General features: G+C 54.7%; 1 protein-coding gene across 1 annotated transcript; it reads left to right on the forward strand.

The window, feature by feature from the left end:
* The first annotated feature begins 1,212 nt into the window (after positions 1–1,212).
* On the forward strand, positions 1,213–12,055 carry LOC125697573 (maestro heat-like repeat-containing protein family member 2B). Its single transcript, XM_048954954.1, has 32 exons — positions 1,213–1,288; positions 1,566–1,640; positions 1,927–2,048; positions 2,188–2,310; positions 2,450–2,615; positions 2,770–2,868; positions 2,983–3,134; positions 3,485–3,628; positions 4,147–4,239; positions 4,524–4,593; positions 4,709–4,822; positions 4,925–4,998; positions 5,331–5,450; positions 5,598–5,705; positions 5,895–6,054; positions 6,183–6,223; positions 6,400–6,541; positions 6,951–7,003; positions 7,333–7,440; positions 7,708–7,827; positions 7,999–8,121; positions 8,256–8,411; positions 8,633–8,755; positions 9,051–9,130; positions 9,538–9,673; positions 9,790–9,882; positions 10,269–10,364; positions 10,539–10,662; positions 10,865–10,974; positions 11,361–11,513; positions 11,747–11,901; positions 12,004–12,055. Exons 1-32 carry the CDS (start codon positions 1,213–1,215, stop codon positions 12,053–12,055), a joined length of 3,561 nt encoding a protein of 1,186 aa, XP_048810911.1.
* Positions 12,056–17,275: the final 5,220 nt, after the last annotated feature.

Below are 17,275 nucleotides of genomic sequence, written 5' to 3' on the forward strand. Positions count from 1 at the left end.
TAAACTCTTGCCCAGTTACCAATGTACTAATTTTGGAGGGGAAAAATGTGCCTTCAGTTTAAGTCAAGGGACATTTCGGGGACAGAGAGGTGGAAATCACTTTCTAGTGAATTGTTTCATTTGCAAAGGGCACTATCACCTGGTCTTAAGTCCCCATTCCAGCTTGGTTTCCTGCTCCTGCATCTGCTTCATTACCCCTTTTCCTCATTGAAGAGATGGGTATTTTGTGCTCTGCTGAACTGGTAAAGGACAAGACACGACTCATCACGACTGAGCAGATTTTGCCTCTTCTTCTCATTGCTCAGCTTTGCTGTGAAGGAGTGTTATACCAAGAGCTGTTGACATTAAATCTGAACACTTTTTGCTGACCATTGCACAGTGCATGGGTGACTGAAGCAAACTCGTAACCACGGATTTCAAGAGTAAGCTTTAGGGAAACCCCTCCTTTGATCAAGAAAGGTGACTGCACATTCTGCATCCAATTCAAGCATGTTGAAGGAGATTTACCAAGATAGCACTGAGGAGCCACATTTTCAAGTGTATAGCACCTATGGATCAAATGAGATTTTTCTCCTAGATCTCAGCTCCCAGGGGTGCATCTGAGCAAATAACACAAATGCTTTCAGTAGCGCAGGCAATCCCTCTTTCGTGATTTAACCTTCCATTTTAACAACACATATTTATTGTCCAAAAAACACCAAAGAGGGAAGACTGCCTGAACAGCCTTGACTCATGGCTGGAAAAATGTGCAAAAGGCTTAGAAACTAACAAACAAGGGGGAAAAAGGAACCTCCCACCTCTGCTTTGAACAAGGTGGCAGCATCATGAACAAGACACCATCCAGGAAGAAGGAGCTCTCCAGGAGCTGTGCATGGACATCCTGGGATCACTGGACGTCTCTGTGAGAGGGATGTGTTTCACTAAATGTCAGGGATTGGAAGGGAACTTGAAAGATCATCCAGTCCAATCCCCCTGCCTTAGCAGGAACACCTAGATTAGGTCACACACGAATGTGTCCTGGCGGGTTCTGAATGTCTCCAGAGAGGGAGACCCCACAACCTCTCTGGGCAGCCCGTTCTGCTGTTCTGTTACATTCACCATAAAGAAGATTTTTCTCTATTATTAATGTATTCATTTTTGATCAGATGCGGTGGAGTCTCCTTAACATCTCTGACACGTGCCCCCAGTAGACAGCAGAGCTCTCTGGAGAGGATGTCGGGGCAGCAGATGGGGGCCTCAGTGCCTCCCGGCATGGAGTCCCCAGTCACTAAGACAACGCCGGGCAACGGTGCCCAGCAGCTGCTCCCTGGCAGGGGCTCTCCATCACCTGCTGAGGTGATTCCCTGCATCAGCATGGAACAGGAACCCCAGAGCCGATTGCATCACACAAGCGCACTGTGTTTGAGGGCCTGCAGGGTTGCCCTGGGGACCTGTCTGGCCCCCAGCCCGGGGCGTGTCATTCATTCTCTGTGAGGTGACACTGCAGTGTGGTGTCACAGTGGCTGCGTCATCCACCCTTGTGGAGCGGTGGGAGCGGTGGCTCAGTCCGCTTGTGGGACCCGCAGGAAGTGGAACCAGAGAGAGCTTTGTGTCTATCTGGAGGCATCCTGCTATCATGGAGAGGCTGAGAGCCCTTCGAGGTGAGTCCCTCCACCTCTCTGGACACCACGACGCTGCCCGAGCACACGTGTGCCTCCAGTGTCTGTTTAGGACGTGCCAGCAGCGCTGTCCTTGCTCTGCCGAGTGCAGCTGCTCACCGTGGTTTCCCCAGCACCCCAGCAAGGGGAAAGCTCCCTCCCCTGTCCCCGCCAACCACACGCAGCCTTGCGCTGTGGAGCTGGAGGAGCGTTCCTCCCACAGCTGGCCGGGTGCTCGGCCCTGGCTCCAAGCAACACCTGCAGCAGCTGCTCTGCTCTTTCCTTCCAGGTCTCTTTGCTTGTGTGGGCTGCGTGCCCAGGCGTACGCGTCGCAGGGAGAGAAGCAGGGTGTCAAGCCCTGTCCCTACCTGCGCCGCGACCTTACTGCTTCAGCGCCTGCAAGATCAGGAGGTGAGTTGGGGACATCCAACCAGCAACCCTTGCCCTCCTGGCCCAGGGCCACGGTGCCGTGGGTGCCAGGCCCGGCAGCACATCCACAGAGCGATGGGTGGCAGCGGGCAAAACGAGCGTGACTGATCCTTGTCCCCAGGGCGACCGAGCGCAGGCGTACTGTGAGCTGGAGAGCGCCCTGTGCCAAGACAGCAGCCGCCCGCCGTGCGGAGTGGTGAACCGGCTGCTGGCAGAGGTGTCCCGGGACCTGACGGCAGCCCAGGTGAGGGCTCACTCCCAAAGGCAAAGGGAACCAACCGCCTGCCCACGCTGGTGTTCTGCTGGTGGATGGTGGGGGCTTAGCTCTTCCAAGGGCCTCAGGCAGTCTCCTGGGCCGCGTGTCACCAGTGTCTCTCTTCCAGGGCGTGACCAGCAATGTCAAGACAGCTGCCAGCAATGTCCTGGTGGCTCTGGCTCGGACGCACTTCACCTTGGTGATGGCTGAGCTCCAGAGCCACCTGAAGGCCGCGGGGGACATGTCCAAGGAGTTTGTGCTCAACACCCTGAGCAAACTCTTCAGCACCTATGGTAGAGTACCCTCAACCTCCTGACATCTATAACAACCGGGAAAGGGGTCTCTGCCCTCTGAGTGTGATCTGCACTGAGCTGGGGGCTGCAGGGCTGCTGTCCACCTACCTTGCTGCCGGGGCTCTGACTGTGGCCCTCTCCTTCCTCTTTGCAGCTCCACAGTGCATCCCCTTTGTGTGGCTGATGCTGGCAGGCCTGCGCAGTGTGGTGGGCCAGGTGAAGAGTGGCCAGATCCTGCGCATCGCTTGTGCTGGTGAGTGCCGGCCCCAGAGCAGCCCTGCTGCAGACTCTCACAGACTCCGTTTTCTCACTCTCTTAAAAAAAATAATAATAATAATTTATTTTTTTAATTATTTTGTTTTTTCAGTTTTGAAACAGTGGCTGGATGGAGTCAAGACTTACTTGTCCTCAGGAATGCAATGCCCCTGGCCTGCCATGGAGAAAGAGCAGATCTGTGAAAACCTTCACGAGCTGCTCTTCTCTGTGGTGTGGAACTGGCAAGACTGCCAGGAGGAACAGGTGAGCACTGCTGCATTCCCAGCCCAGGATGGCAGCAGGGGCACCCATGTCGGCAGCTCTGTCTGTGCCCAGTGGGCTGAGAGCTGAGGGGTGATGAGAGGGAGTGGGCTGGCTCTGCAAAGGGCCCTGAAGTGGCTCTGTGCCAGGGAGCAGCTGCATGTCACAGCACTGTGGCAGGAAGAGCTGGGGATGAGGGTATGGGGAAAAGCTGCCTGCCCTCCAGAGCGAGCCCATCTCCTGCTGGGCGTGGGGGTGTGGGGAAGGGGAAGGGAAAGGGGAAGGGGAAAGCCCTCTGTGTAGGAAGGGCAGACCTTCAGTCTTTGATACCGGGCCTCTGCCATCCTCTCCAGGACAAACAGGCCGTCCTTGGGGCTGTGGCTGCCATGTTGGAGGTTCTCCTGCAAGAGGAGCGGCACCAAGAGCAGGTCTGGGAGCAGCTCCTCTGGCTCGTTCACCCGTGTCAGGAGATCCAAGACATTTGCAGGGTGGCCAAGGTGAGTTGTTGTGCAGGGCTCAGGGTAGACGTGGGGCCCGTGCAAATGCCACGAGGGGCCAGGGAGGAGGTGGGGAGCCCTTGGAGAAAGAAGGAATGGGTGTTCAAGGGAGCTCTGAGGCTTCCTGAGCTCTTCAGTCAGAGAAGGAACAACCCAGACAGGAGCCAGGAGGGAACCAAGAATCACTGGGGCTCATCTCTTGGGGATGGGAAGTTTCACCACCACTGTGGGGCTCTGAGTGCCTGAGGAGCTCTATGCTAACAACTGGGGGGACCACATCCAGTTGCATCTGATGGGGGAGAAGTGGGCTGCTGGGTGGGAAATGCCTGCAAATGATGCCCAAACACGGCTCGATTGAGAGCAGAGAGACTCCCTTGGTGCCGCTGGGAGGTGGGGGATAAACAAGAACGCCTGTGCAGGAGCTTCTCCCTGCAGAGAAACAATTGGGAAACAGTTTCTCCACTCCCAAGTGGCTAGATGTGGCTTCATCCCTTTCTTCCTCTCCTGCTCTCTTGCAGAGCCTCACTATCTTCCTGGAGGCCTTAGGGGGCATTGAGTCTGTAATCGCAGGGGACAAGTTTCTGGACGTCACCAGTGCCGTGTTTTACCAGGTAAGGGGAGCCTATCCTTGCGCCCACAGCAGTTTCCCTCTTGGCTAAGTCTCAGGAGGACTGCAAAGCTCTGACCCCTGAATAAGGCGGCTCAGCCTTAGCTCCTGCATGCTCAAGGCAGGTCCAGAGCCATGCATGTACTCTCGGGGATGCTGTGGGGAGGGCTGGGTTTTGTCTGCCTGCCCTCTTCCCGAGAGTGCCCAGGGAGACGAGAGTGGGCAGCACAGTGTCTTTTCCGTCCTCAGTGCTGATGTGATTGTATCAAATGGACCTTGTTCCCACAGCTCTATGACGACAGCAAGCAGCACAGCGAGGCTGGTCGTGCACAGCTGACCCACTGCATCATGCTGCAGGGTAAGGAGAGGAGCTTTGGCCATGCTTGGCGCTGCCCTGGCCAAAACCTCTCTCACAAACTTCAGGAATGGGCGTGAGGTTCTTGCTAACATAGCGTGGGATTTCCTCCCTGCAGCCCGGATCTGCCCAGAGGAAACCATCCTGTTTCTGCAGTCGCAGCTGGGCGATGACTGGGAGCCTGGATGCGTGGCAGCCCTGGGTCTGCTGGGTGCTCTGGCTCGCTCTGATGGTCAGTACCACGGGTTGATCAGTACCACGCCTTGGGACTGCCAGGGCTCCCTTCTGCCATCTGTGTTGTGGCTCCGCTCATGCTTCTGTGCATCTCTTGCAGAGCCCGTGATGACGGAGATGCTGCCCCAGGTCGTCGAGGCTGTGCAGCGTCTGTGCAGCGACCCCAGCATCCGGGTGAGCTGGTTGGGGAAAAGAAAGCGCTGTCGGGGTGGTGATGCTGCTGCCAGCACGGGCAGGGCTGGGGTGACTAGAGAGGTGCTGGGGCATTGGTCACACGGTCATGATGGCTCCTGTGGGGAGAGCAGGCAGAGTGGAGCAGGCAGGTCCCTGTGCTGTGCATGGAAAGCGCACAGCCTGGTGTTAAGGCCAGGCCCTCATCTCAGTAGCTAAAGCCTCTCCAGTGCTCTTGCTGTCTCTGCTCATGCCCAAAGGGCTGCCCCGATGAGCAGGTGGCTTCCCTTTGCCTTCTGACCAGGAAAATCACACCCATAATTGACCCCTTGCAGGTGAGGACGGCTATTCTGTATTTCATCAAGGATCTGCTCAGTTCGAACACCCGGAGCTGCTCAGCCTGGGATGTGGTGGGGCACATCTTCAGGGAGTTCAGCCGCGCCACAGGAAGAAGGGTAAGGGCAGTGGGCAGCATCTTCCTTTGGAAGACCCGTGCTGCTCAGAGGCTGCTATACAGAAGCACCGCTGAGGCCACACCTGAGCCTCCTGAGAGGCTCCTGAGAACTGAGCATAACCAGTGTTTCAACACCACTGTTGTGCAGGCAGCCGGAGACCTTTCTGCCCGGGAAGCCCAGGAAGAAGGAGCTCTCCAGGAGCTGTGCATGGACATCCTGGGATCACTGGACGTCTCTGTGAGAGGGATGTCCAAAGTAAGTCACGCTCTGCCCTGCTGCTGCTCCCTGCCTTTCCCTCACGTGTTCCTCGTCCCATTCCAGGACCCCAGGTCTCTCCTCCAATGTGCTCTGAAGCACACAGGACTCAGGGAAATTCACAGAGTCCTCTTCATCTCTGAGCAGAGGCAGGAATGCTGACCTGCTCAACTGCCTCGTTCCCTACAGCTCCTGTGGCCGCGGCTGCTGTTGTTTGTGGTGCCAGCGCAGTACACAGGCATGCTGATCCCAGTCTCCCGCTGTGTCTGTGCCCTGGCTGAGAGAGAGGAGCTGACAGGACGGCCGATAGAACATCTGGATCCCCATTTTGTCAGCTCCATGTTTCAAGGTAGGAGCAAAAACTCCCTCAGTGAGCTCTGCTGACCTGTGGTAGCACCCAGAAGGGACAGCGGAGGTGTGCGTGGCTGGGCACACAGTGTCTTGGAGTCTTACTCAGCACTTTTTTTCTCTTTGCAGGCCCACTGCTGACGCCCCAGACACTGCTGGCACGACTGCTGGTGAGTAGATGCTCCAGAGGCCGGTGCCACAAGCACCCAGGAGGAAGCAGCATGGCCATGGGCAAAGCTGTTGGCTGCTCCTTGCCTGCCAGAGCAGAGCCGAGCTGCTTCCATCCTGGGGGAAAGCCGTTGCTCTTGCTGCAGAAGTGACCCTGCTTTGTGTTGCTCTCACTCAGGTGGTGGCAGGCAGCCCTGTTGCAGGCAGCAAACTCCAAGCTGCTGCCTTACTGCTGATGAAAAACCTCCACAGCAGGTTCCACAGGGCTGTGGGGGCCATGTGGGCTACTGAGATCCCCCTGCTGCTGCAGTGTCTTGAAGGTAAAGCACTGGAGGGGAAGAAGAGGCAGAGGCAGGGAAGGGAAGGGGGGGAGTGAAAATGCAGCTCTGTAGCATGGCAGAGGGGAAGCACTGCCTGCAGGCCAGTTCTTGCTCTGCTGCTGTTCCCATTCCTGGGAGTCAGCACTGAGGCCCAGGGACCTATCCCACCAGAGATCTGCCCGTTCCAGGACGTGGATGGGCCCTTCATGTCCCCTCAGACAGCAGCCTTGGAGCACTTAGTTCCGTGTTCCTGTGGAGGCAGTGTTTGTGGGGAGGGACAGGTCATTGTGGAGGGGGTGCAGGTCCCAGCTTGGTAGTGTCAAGTGCCCAGGCCAAGCCAGGTTTGCAGCAGCTCTTCTTCTGTGCCTTGATCCTAAGTAAGGGTCTTTGTCTTCCTATTGCTGTGCAGGGAAAGATGAGAGCTTCCCGGACACTGCCGAGTTTGAGCGCCGTCTGCTAAAGGTACAGCATTGCCGGGAGGCGCGGTGCAGAGAAGTGCTTGCCTGCCCCAAGTAGCCCCGCTCCCACGTGAGCCACTGTGGGGCAGGAACAGCCTCTCAAGCGCTGCTGCGGAGCGGCCGCACGCCTTTGTGGCGCTGCCTCTTCTGCTCTGTCCCAAGCCCAGAGGGGTCTTAGGAGAAGAGGGTGGGTGGCTTTAATGGAGGGAACACTGGGGGAGCTGGGAGAGGGACTGTTCTTCCAGGCACCTCTCCCCAGAGGGCTGCAGCAACTTGGGAGCGAGGGAAGAGGCAAAGGGCAAGGGAACATTGTCTTCTCCTGTTCTCCAACAGTTCCTGAAGGCGTCGCTGGACACAATAGAGGAGAAGGCATGGATCGAGGCCCTGAGCTGTGAGCTGAGCCAGCGGCTGAGCAGCTCTGCCAGCAGCTCTGCAGAAAAGGTGAGTTCCCCCCGGCTCTACCCAGCGGTGCAGCTGCAGGTGTCCAGCTGGGGCTGGGGCTGCGGCTGGTGCTCTGCCCACGCGGGTGCAGATGCTGCTTCCCCAGTCTATGCCCCCCAGAGGGCCTTTCCCTGCAATCTGCCCGGGGATGGCTAAAGCTCGGCCCCGCAGCTGCTCTCAGCAACCGCCAGGGAGCTTGGCTCCTTCCCACCTGGCCCTCCACCAGCAGGTTAAGCTGCTGCCACATCTCAGCTTCTTCCCCTGCAGTCATTCCTGTACAAGGCTCTGGGCACGGTGCTGGGATCCTGTCAGGGAGTCCTCCACGTGCAGGAGAAGCTGCTACAGCACCTGGAGGAGGCAAATGCAGAGGAGCCACGTGAGGCCCAGGTGAGCTGTCCTCTCCTCCAGCTCCTGTGAGCATCCCTGCTCTGGCCCTGGGGCAGAGGCCTTCTCCTGGCCCTGCTCCGGGCCTTTCAACCTCTGCACTGCTGCCATTTTGCTCAGGAGCAGACCTGCAGATTCAGGCCTGTGCCAACGGCCCCTTGTTCTTTTGTGCAGGGAATCATCTCTCTTCTCAGCCATGCTGCTGAGAACAACTTCCACACAGTCCTGGCCACGCTCACCATGTTTGCGTCCAGGCTGTGCAAAGGCCGCAATGCCAGGATTTCCAGGCGCAAGAAGGTAAAGCGTTACGGGTTTCCATCTTGGCATTCTTCTGCCTTATTTTCCCTGCAGCTCCTGCCTTGGGAGTCCAGGTGCATCGCGGGGCACTGGGGGCCGTTAGCGAGTGTCTCAAGGCATTTCTTCCCACACAGATGGAGCTGGACAGCACGAGAGCTCATGCCACACGCAGCGCTCTCATGCTCGCCCACGGCAGCGTGGCACTGCGTGCCTCCAAGGAACAGCTGCTCGCCCACCTGGAGGGAGACATCGTGGGCAACGTCCTGATGCTCTACAGCTGCAGCTGCCGGGTGAGAGCTCAAAGCGTGCCAGGGTGTCAGAGCGCCCCTCTGCAGCCTCTCCACATGGGGGGATGCTGAGATGGGCCTTTCCTTTCCAAAGGTCCCTCGGGGAACTGTTTGTGCCCAGATAAAGATCCAAGCCCTTCCCTTAGCGTTGTCCCCACGTGTGTCCCTTGCAGCCCTTGTCCCTTCCCGCAGTTCAAAGAATGTTCTTCTCTCTTGCTCCTCAGGACTTGCAGAACAACCTCGCGCTGGTGCAGAGCATCACCGACTGCAGCTCTGCCTACCAAGCTGTGGGTGATTCTGCAAGCTTTAACCCCTCCTTGAAGAGCAAGCTGCTGGAGATCCTGATGGTGAGTGCCTGGAGACGGGGCTGTCTGCAGAGGAGTTCTGGGCTGCGCCACAAGGCTCGCTTCCCTGGAGGCATGCAGGTGTCCAGCAGTTACACGTCTCCAGCTGGTGGGGACCTTGGGTGCTGGCAGGCAGTGGCTGGGCAGCGGGCTGGGTGCACCAGCTGCTGCATCCTGCAGTGCTTCCACAGGAAAGTGATGGGGCTGGTGTGTGGCAGTTGTGCCTGTCTGGGGGCCGGGTGGAACAGCTCTTGTGTGCCCCTTGCCCACTTTGACACTGTCTCTCTGGGACTTGCAGGACCTGATGAAGAAGTATTACTCGGGCATGCCTGTCTCCCCAGTGCCTCTCAAGGTGGTTCTGGCCCTGGAGCAGTTGAGGTAAGGGCTGAGGTAGCAAGTCAGGATGGTGATCCCCATTTTGGGTAGCTCCTGAGGGCCTGGAGGGGCCAGGGGGGGAGGAACCACATCTACAGCAGGAGAGACGGCTGGTCTGTTGTGCCCAGCAAAGCTGAGGTTCTGGGCAGGGAGAAAGGCCCTGGTGCTCCTGTGCCCTGGCAGGGAAGAGAGGGAGAGCTGGGGTCTCCTTCCCTCCAGAGCAGGAGGTGGTTCACTGCTGCCGGGGAGGAGGTGGGCGCTGCTGGAACTGAAGGCAGTGCTCAGCAGCATGAGCTGGGTGGGGGTATTGGCTTTGTAGCTGTCAATTAGGAGAAACTCAGATGTTGTCTGAACCAGTCTGGAGAGGTAAATACCCTTTCTGATTTCTCTTCCTGTTTTCCTCCTCTCAGCAAGCTGAAGCCCTCTTCTGAAAGCAAGGACCTGCGTGAGATGTTGGTCCTGTGCTGCAAGAACATCGTGACACACCCTTCAGCAGAGATGATGCTGAAGATCAGGAAGTCACAGCAAGCAGCACAGTACCTGCAGGTAACCTGCCGTAACTTTCCCGGCCACCTCTCGGTCAGAACCCTACCTCAGCACACACAACCTCTGCTCTGGCAGCAGCCGTGATGCTACACGTCACTCCCCTCTTCTGCTTTCAGCTTCAGCAAACATCACTGAGAGCTCTGGGCCGGCTCATGGTGGTCCTGCTGGAGACAGAGCCCAGCGGTGGCTTCTTCCAGAACATAGTCCATGTGAGTATTCGTGGGGCAAGGGAGAAAGCATGGTGCCTGTCAATAGCGGGGGCAGAGATCTGGGGACTGAGAGGAGGATCAGAGGGGGAGAAATCTCCTGCTGACGTGCCAGCTCACTGCGAGCTGAAATGGGCAGAGAAATGGGCCCTGCAGGGGGAAAGCAGGAGCCAGCCCCTGGAGGCCACAGCCGAGGAAAAGCTCCTGGGTTAGGAGGCAGGCGTGTCTGCAGAGAGCGGGGCGGCAGTGCCGGTGGTCAGTGAGGCAGGAGGCCACATGGAGCAACAGGGCAGGCCTTAAGGGAAAGTGCTGGGAAAGGGGGGACAGGGAGAGGGGTGGCAGGAAGGGAAAGCAAAGACATCCTCAGTGAGACAGATGCTCTACTCCAGGTCCTGCAGAAATCCATGGTATCGAGCAACGTGTGGGAGCGCAAGAGGGCCCTGCAGACCTGCTCCCAGCTGCTGGCTGTTTGTGAAGAGCTTCAAGTGAGTAAAGAGCCCCACCGCGTGCTCCCTGCTCCCTCCCCAGTGCCCCAGAGCTTGAAGGCGAGCTCTGCCCAGCTGTGCATGCTGTGTCATGGCGTGGGGAAGGCACAGATGGGAGAAGCTGGAGAGAGCTGGGGCCGTCTACAGCTTTGTTCCTGCCTCTCACCCCTGCAGAGAAGAGATGCCTGTGAGCACTTTGGCTCCTTGGTGGGATTGCTGGCGCCTCTGACTTGTGACCCCATGCCCGCATCCCGCCAGCTGGCTGTCACCTGTCTGAGCTCCCTTCTGCGAATCCAAGGTGAGTGGAGCAGGCACGCTCCAGCCCTCTGCCCTCCTATGTAGCACTACCAGAGCCCCACGGGCTGGGCCCTGTTTACAGGAGGGAGAGGCACCGTGCACAGCTCTCTTCTTGTCCCCACCCTGTCCTCTGTCTTTCCCCCGTGGAATGCAGTTTCATTTCCAGAAGCATCACTTCCCTTTTCTCCCTGTGCTCTTTCCAGCCAAAGCGACCAACACAGACATCGAGACGGGTGACATCAGGAGCCTGTGCGAGGGGCTGCATGCCTGCAGCATCGCCTCTCAGCTTCAGACCACATCCAAAATGGCCATGGTATGTGGACCCAAGAAGGGGTGGTGTGATCTCTGTGTGTAGGCTTCTGCACGACCCTGTGCTGCTCCCAGCCTCTGACACTGTTTCCAAAATGAGCTGTTACCCTGAGTGCTCTTTTCCCAGTGCAAGTAGCAGGAGGCTCTGAGCTACGTCTGGCCTTCAGGCACCCAGTGCAAGGAGCTGACTCCATGATGTGCGTTTGTGTGTGTGTGTGTGCACTTGCATGCATGTGACTGTGGCTGCTGGGAGGTAGGCTTTGCATGTAAGCAAACACCATGGGTGCAGAAGTTGAGAGAAGGCTCAACCGCCTTCCGTATAAACAGCAGGGTACAGACAGCTGCAGCAGAGCAGTGATGAGATCTCTCCCGCTTCTCATTTCTCTGCAGATCGTGTGCAGGAACTTCCCCTTAGAACGCACCGTTGACTTCATGACTGCCATCAAGGAGACGATCCGGAAAGCCAACGGAGTGCGTGTGCGTGCTGCTGGGAAGTGGATGACCACCTTCCTGCAGATGCACGGGAAGGACATCAGTTGGAACGTAAGAGACTTTCCTTCACGTGTCTTGGACTTTTGCTGGCTGTTGCACTATGACTTGTGCCGTTTGCCCCTTGTGCTCAGGGCATGGAGACCAGGGTAGCTGGCATGAAATTCAGGCTTAGGACTTGGCAGCATGTCAAGGGAGCAGGCACTGCTCATGCGCTGAATGTCCGTGGTTGGGCCCTGCAGAGTGCAGGATGCAGCAAGTCATTCTTTCTCCCCTTCTTCTCTCAGGTGCCTCCGATCCTCTACATCCTGCGCAGCATCACATCGTTTGCGCAGCACAGCACGTTCCTGCCCTTCCTGTGCCAGGCGGTGGTCATCCTCACCCGCTGTCACACTGAGGCCGTGATGAGCAACTTCTCCCGGCCGCTTGGGCCAACGGACAGGTACTGGCACTCCCGCCTTTGCTGTTGCTGCAGAGGGATGTAGGGAGGAGGCAGCTTTTCTTTTTTGTGAATAGTCTCAAGTTGCGACTCTACTTTTTCTAGTGAGACATGGAGGAGAATAAGAGAATTTTGTCTTCAGCGATGGAGCCAATAGCAAAAAGAAGAAAGGATAAGAAAGGAAGGGAGGAGAGGAAAGGAGCAGGGAAGGAAAAAGGGAATGAAAAGGGAAATTTGAAAGGAGAAAAGGAGAAAAGAAGAGAAGAGAACGAGAAAAGAGAAGATGAGCTTAAAAATTGTATTATTTATTATAAATAAATAAATATATATATATATAAAAATAGTACCTTTTTTTTTTTTAAACCAAGTCTTTATTTCAATAGCTGCTGTCTCTTCTCCATACCAGTTACAGAATCACAGTCACCAAATGTCAGGGATTGGAAGAAACCTCAAAAGCTCATGTAATCTAATCCCCCTGCTGGGAACACCTAGATTAGGTCACACACGAATGTGTCCAGGCAGGTTCTGAATGTCTCCAGAGAGGGAGACCCCACAACCTCTCTGGGCAGCCCGTTCCACTGTTCTGTTACCACCACCATGAAGTTTTTCTTCTAGCATTCATGTGGAACCTCTCATGTTCCAGCTTGTACCCATTGCCCTTATCCTGTCACTGGATGTCACTGAGAAAAGCCTGGCTCCATCCTCCTGACAGACATCACAGAATCACAGAATCACAGAATTGTAGGGGTTGGAAGGGACCTCCAGAGATCATCGAGTCCAACCCCCCTGCCAAAGCAGGTTCCCTACAGCAGGTCGCACAGGTAGGCATCCAGGCAGGTCTTGAACGTCTCCAGAGAAGGAGACTCCACCACCTCCCTGGGCAGCCTGTTCCAGTGCTCCGTCACCCTCACTGTAAAGAAGTTCTTGCGCATGTTTGTGCGGAACTTCCTATGCTCCAGTTTCTGGCCGTTTCCCCTTGTCCTGTCTCCACTCACCACTGAAAAGAGTCTGGCCTTGCCATTCTGCCCCCCACACCTTAGATATTTATAGACCTGGATCAGGTCCCCTCTCAGTCTCCTTTTCTCAAGGCTGAACAGACCCAGTTCACTCAGCCTTTCCTCATAGGGGAGATGCTCCAGGCCCTTCACCATCTTCGTGGCCCTCTGCTGGACTCTTTCCAAGAGATCCCTGTCTTTTTTGTACTGGGGAGCCCAGAACTGGACGCAGTACTCCAGATGAGGTCTTACCAGGGCAGAGTAGAGGGGGAGGATCACCTCCTTTGACCTGCTGGCCACGCTCTTTTTAATGCACCCCAGTAAGCCATTGGCCTTTTTGGCCACAAGGGCACACTGCTGGCTCATGGCCAACCTGTCGTCCACCAGGACACCCAGGTCACTTTCCGCAGAGCTCCCCTCCAGCAGGTCATCCCCCAACCTGTACTGGTGCATGGAATTATTCCTCCCCAGATGCAAGACTCTACACTTGCTTTTGTTAAACCTCATCCGGTTTCTTTCTGCCCAGCTCTCCAGCCTATCCAGGTCTTGCTGAATGGCAGCACAGCCTTCAGGCGTGTCAGCCAATCCTCCCAACTTTGTATCATCGGCAAACTTGCTGAGGGTGGCCACTATCCCCTCATCAAGGTCATTGATGAAGATGTTGAACAAGACCGGACCTAGCACAGACCCCTGAGGAACACCGCTAGTTACAGGCCTCCAACCGGACTCTGCACCACCAACAACGACCCTCTGTGCTCTGCCAGTCAGCCAGTTCTCAACCCAACATCCTTTACATATTTATAAGCGTTCATTAGGTCACCTCTCAGTCTCCTCCAAGCCAAAGCTTCCTCAGACTTTCCTCGTAAGGGAGATGCTCTGGTCCCTTCATCATCTTTGTGGCTCTGTGCTGGACTCTCTCAAGCAGTTCCCTGTCCTTCTTGAACAGAGGGGCCCAGAACTGGACACAATACTCCAGATGCGGTCTCACCAGGGCAGAGTAGAGAAGCAGGATAACCTCTTTTGACCTCCTAACCATGCCCCTTCTAGTATGTCCCAGGGTGCCATTGGCCTTCTTGGCCACAAGGGCAGAGTGCTGGCTCATGGTCACCCTGCTGTCCCCCAGGACCCACAGGTCCCTTTCCCCTACGCTGCTCTCCAACAGGTCAGTCCCTAACCTATACTGGTATGTGGGGTCGTTCTTGCCCAGATACAAGTCCCTACGCTTGCCCTTGTTGTATTTCATTCAAGTTCTCCCCACCCAACTCTCCGCCTGTCCAGGTGTCGCTGGGTGGCAGCACAGCCTTCAGGCATGTCAGCCACTCCTCCCAGTTCTGTGGCATCAGCAAGCCTGCTCACAGTGCGCTTTACTGCCTCATCCAAGACACTGATGAGTATGTTGAATAGTACGGGTCCCAGTACTGACCCTTGAGGGACTCCACAAGATACAGGCCTCCAACTTGACTCACTCTGTTCCACTGACCACAACTCTCTGGCTTGTTTCCTTCAGCTGGTTCAAGTCCACGTCACTACTCAGTTGTCAAGACCACGCTTCCTCAGTTTAGCATTTAGTATTTATCATGAGTATTGTAGTGCCTTATTAGCTCACTCTGCGTGTATATCTGTGATAAATACAGGAGCACTTTGGTCTTACATGGTCTTTCGTGGACTCCTTATTTTACCGTAGAGTTTCTGAGTTCTGTTAGGCCTGGGCTTTGGCCTTGCAAGTAGCAACAAGCCTGGCTGAAGCTGCCCTGCTGGCGCCCAGCCACCTCCATCCTGGCTTCAGGATGCGTCTCTTAGCTCCACGTTCCATCTTGCCAGGCTCTCACTGAATGCACACTTTGCTTTGTTTTATTTTCTGCCCCTGCCGACAGGCACGGCTTAGGCAAAACACTTGAGTATTTTGTCTTGAAGTATTTACTTCCTCAGAAGCCTCCAGCCTGGCACCCAGTCAGATTCCCAAAATAAGCCAGTAAGGACTTAAGTAAACTGCTTGCAGGTGTTGCCCAGCTGCTTCATTGTGAAGAGCCCTTGAACTTTGCACAGGCCCTTCAAGCCAGAAAAGGATGGCCAGGACCTGCCCTGCTGCCTACTCATCCTGATGGGCTGCTCCTGCCCCCAGGCTGGGATGGGGCTGCCCAGCCCTCCTCCTCCAGCTGCCTGCTGCTGCCTTTTTTCCACTCACAGTTGGCACTCTGAGATCATCTTTAACACTGCTGTTTATGAGATACTTGGCCATCTCCCCCACCGCAGACAATGGAAGAGGAAAATGAAGCAATTGGCAGCAGCCAGCCAAATGGCTCCCTCCAGAAGTTGTCTGAAGCAGAGGAAGGGGGCCCACGGAGAGACCTGGGGAGTCCTGTCCCCATCCAGATCAAGGGGCCTGGCAAGAAGGCAGTTTCATCCCCTGACTGAGCAAAAGCCAGATAACCAGGTTAGAACCTGGTTATAGATAACCAGGTTATCTCCACCATGTGTAGATGATGGAGAGAGAGTTTAACACCAGGTTTCTGCTGTCTGTAATATGCATACATCTGGACACAGACCTATGCTCCACCAGCAATGTGCTGGTAGCCCTACTTACCCCCAGGCTTTGCTCCCACAAGCCAACCCTGTCCCCCACTACCACTAACAGCAGAGCAATTTAAATCCAGGCCACAGGCAGAGCTGTCAGCTGCTGCAGCTGGGCTGGAAATCTGCTCCTGCTGGTGTTCGCCATAGGGAATTAGGCCCAGGGAACAGCACTGGGAGGTCAGTCTCCAAATCCAGTGTTTAAAGGGAGCTTTTTTTACACTCATTTTCACACATGCCTATTTGTGTGCCTTCATGCCATTGCAGAGCTCACCTGGCTGCATTTCCACATGCAAATAATTGATATACGTGTTTTCTGTGCTTGTGTATGCACGTGCATACATACACACTGATGGGAGGAGAGGCGTTGCATTAAGCTGACTGCATCTATGTTTGAAGCAGATTTGATAATGACCCTAAATATGGACACAAGTGTTTCTTCTGCTGCTAACTGACCTAATGGATTTCATATTTGTAACTAGGCAGTGGTTAGTATTGTGAGTTTCTTTCTGTTTGCTGCAATAGAAAAACAGGAAATACTGGGATACTGGATATAAGGAAAAGATCTTTAACAGTGAGGGTGGGAAGGCACTGGAACAGGTTGCCCAGAGATGTGGTCCCTGGAGACTTTCAAGGTGAGGCTGGATCAGGCCCTGGGCAACCTGATGTAGCTGTGGTGCCCCTGTTCATTGAAGGGGACTTGGACTAGATGGCCTTTAAAGGTCTCTTCCAACTCTAAGGATTCTGTGATTCTATAACAAATACCATATTTGCACATGGAAACTGCCATGAAATAGTCCCCCAGGCAATTGCCAGTAGTGGGTTACTAATAGACTGGAGCAGTTGCACTCTAATTTATGATGGCACATTCTGGGGCAGTAATCCATAGTGACTATACACACAACTTGTGTGCATACACAACAAAGTGCTATATATGCATATTAATTTATTTTAATAGCAACAGTATTCTGGATCCTCAATCAAAAAGCATAGTGTTTGTTGTCAGAAATGAAAGCATGTATTTGCAGAAGGGGAGAAAAAGACCCAGAACAATAACTGAGACAACAGATTAGTGCTTTAGGGGAACACATCTGTCATCTCCAGGTATGCATCTTGCTGCTGTACAGACCTCTTCCTATTCAAAAGTGCATCCCTGCAGTGTGCGTTCATGCTCCACTTTATCTATTTGTCCGTTTGTGCCCTCCTCCCCTCTTTCCTCTTGCTGTTCCTTTTCCCCCTCACTTCCTTCCCCCTGTGATGCCACCCAGCCGCTCCGCTACACTTAGCACATGAGAAATCTGGGAGCGGATGCCTCAGCTCTTCAATGAGATCAACAGGCACAGTGGGGAAAATGGCCACTGAAAAATAATAAAAAATGGGCATTTTACAGCCCTTGAACTGGGACTATTCTGGAGCACTAAATGGTCTTAATAAGTAAATAAAATGCAAGCTATTTATTAGAGAAGTCAGAATGGCACCTTTGTATCTGTTTCTGTCTCATGAGGAAAAAGATATAATTAGGTAGATTTTTTTTTAATTAAAAACCCACTTAATTTGGAATCACTCCAGCCTGCTGAATAAGTGTGTATCTAAGTGAACTTATAAATACATTTTCTGTACCAGATAGAAAAAAACCTTGGAGGGAGCCTCCCTGGTTCATTGTATGGGCGCACATTGGGACAGCTTTAAAAACATTTTAGTGCAGTTGATGGACCATGACCTCTTAGTATCAGTCAAATGCAGATTTATTTTCTAGGAGATATGCTATTTGAAGTTTGTTTGAGCCAAGTTAGAGAAGTCTGCCATAGAAT

Source organism: Lagopus muta, chromosome 1 (genome assembly GCF_023343835.1).
Source record: "Lagopus muta isolate bLagMut1 chromosome 1, bLagMut1 primary, whole genome shotgun sequence".
NCBI lineage: Eukaryota > Metazoa > Chordata > Aves > Galliformes > Phasianidae > Lagopus > Lagopus muta.

Coding starts and splice junctions, on each gene's coding strand:
- LOC125697573 (XM_048954954.1), top strand. CDS start 1,213: ATGTCGGGGCAGCAGATGGGGGCCTCAGTGCCTCCCGGCATGGAGTCC. Junction 6,542..6,950: donor GCTGCTGCAGTGTCTTGAAG/GTAAAGCACTGG, acceptor ATTGCTGTGCAG/GGAAAGATGAGAGCTTCCCG. Junction 9,674..9,789: donor AAGCAGCACAGTACCTGCAG/GTAACCTGCCGT, acceptor TTCTGCTTTCAG/CTTCAGCAAACATCACTGAG.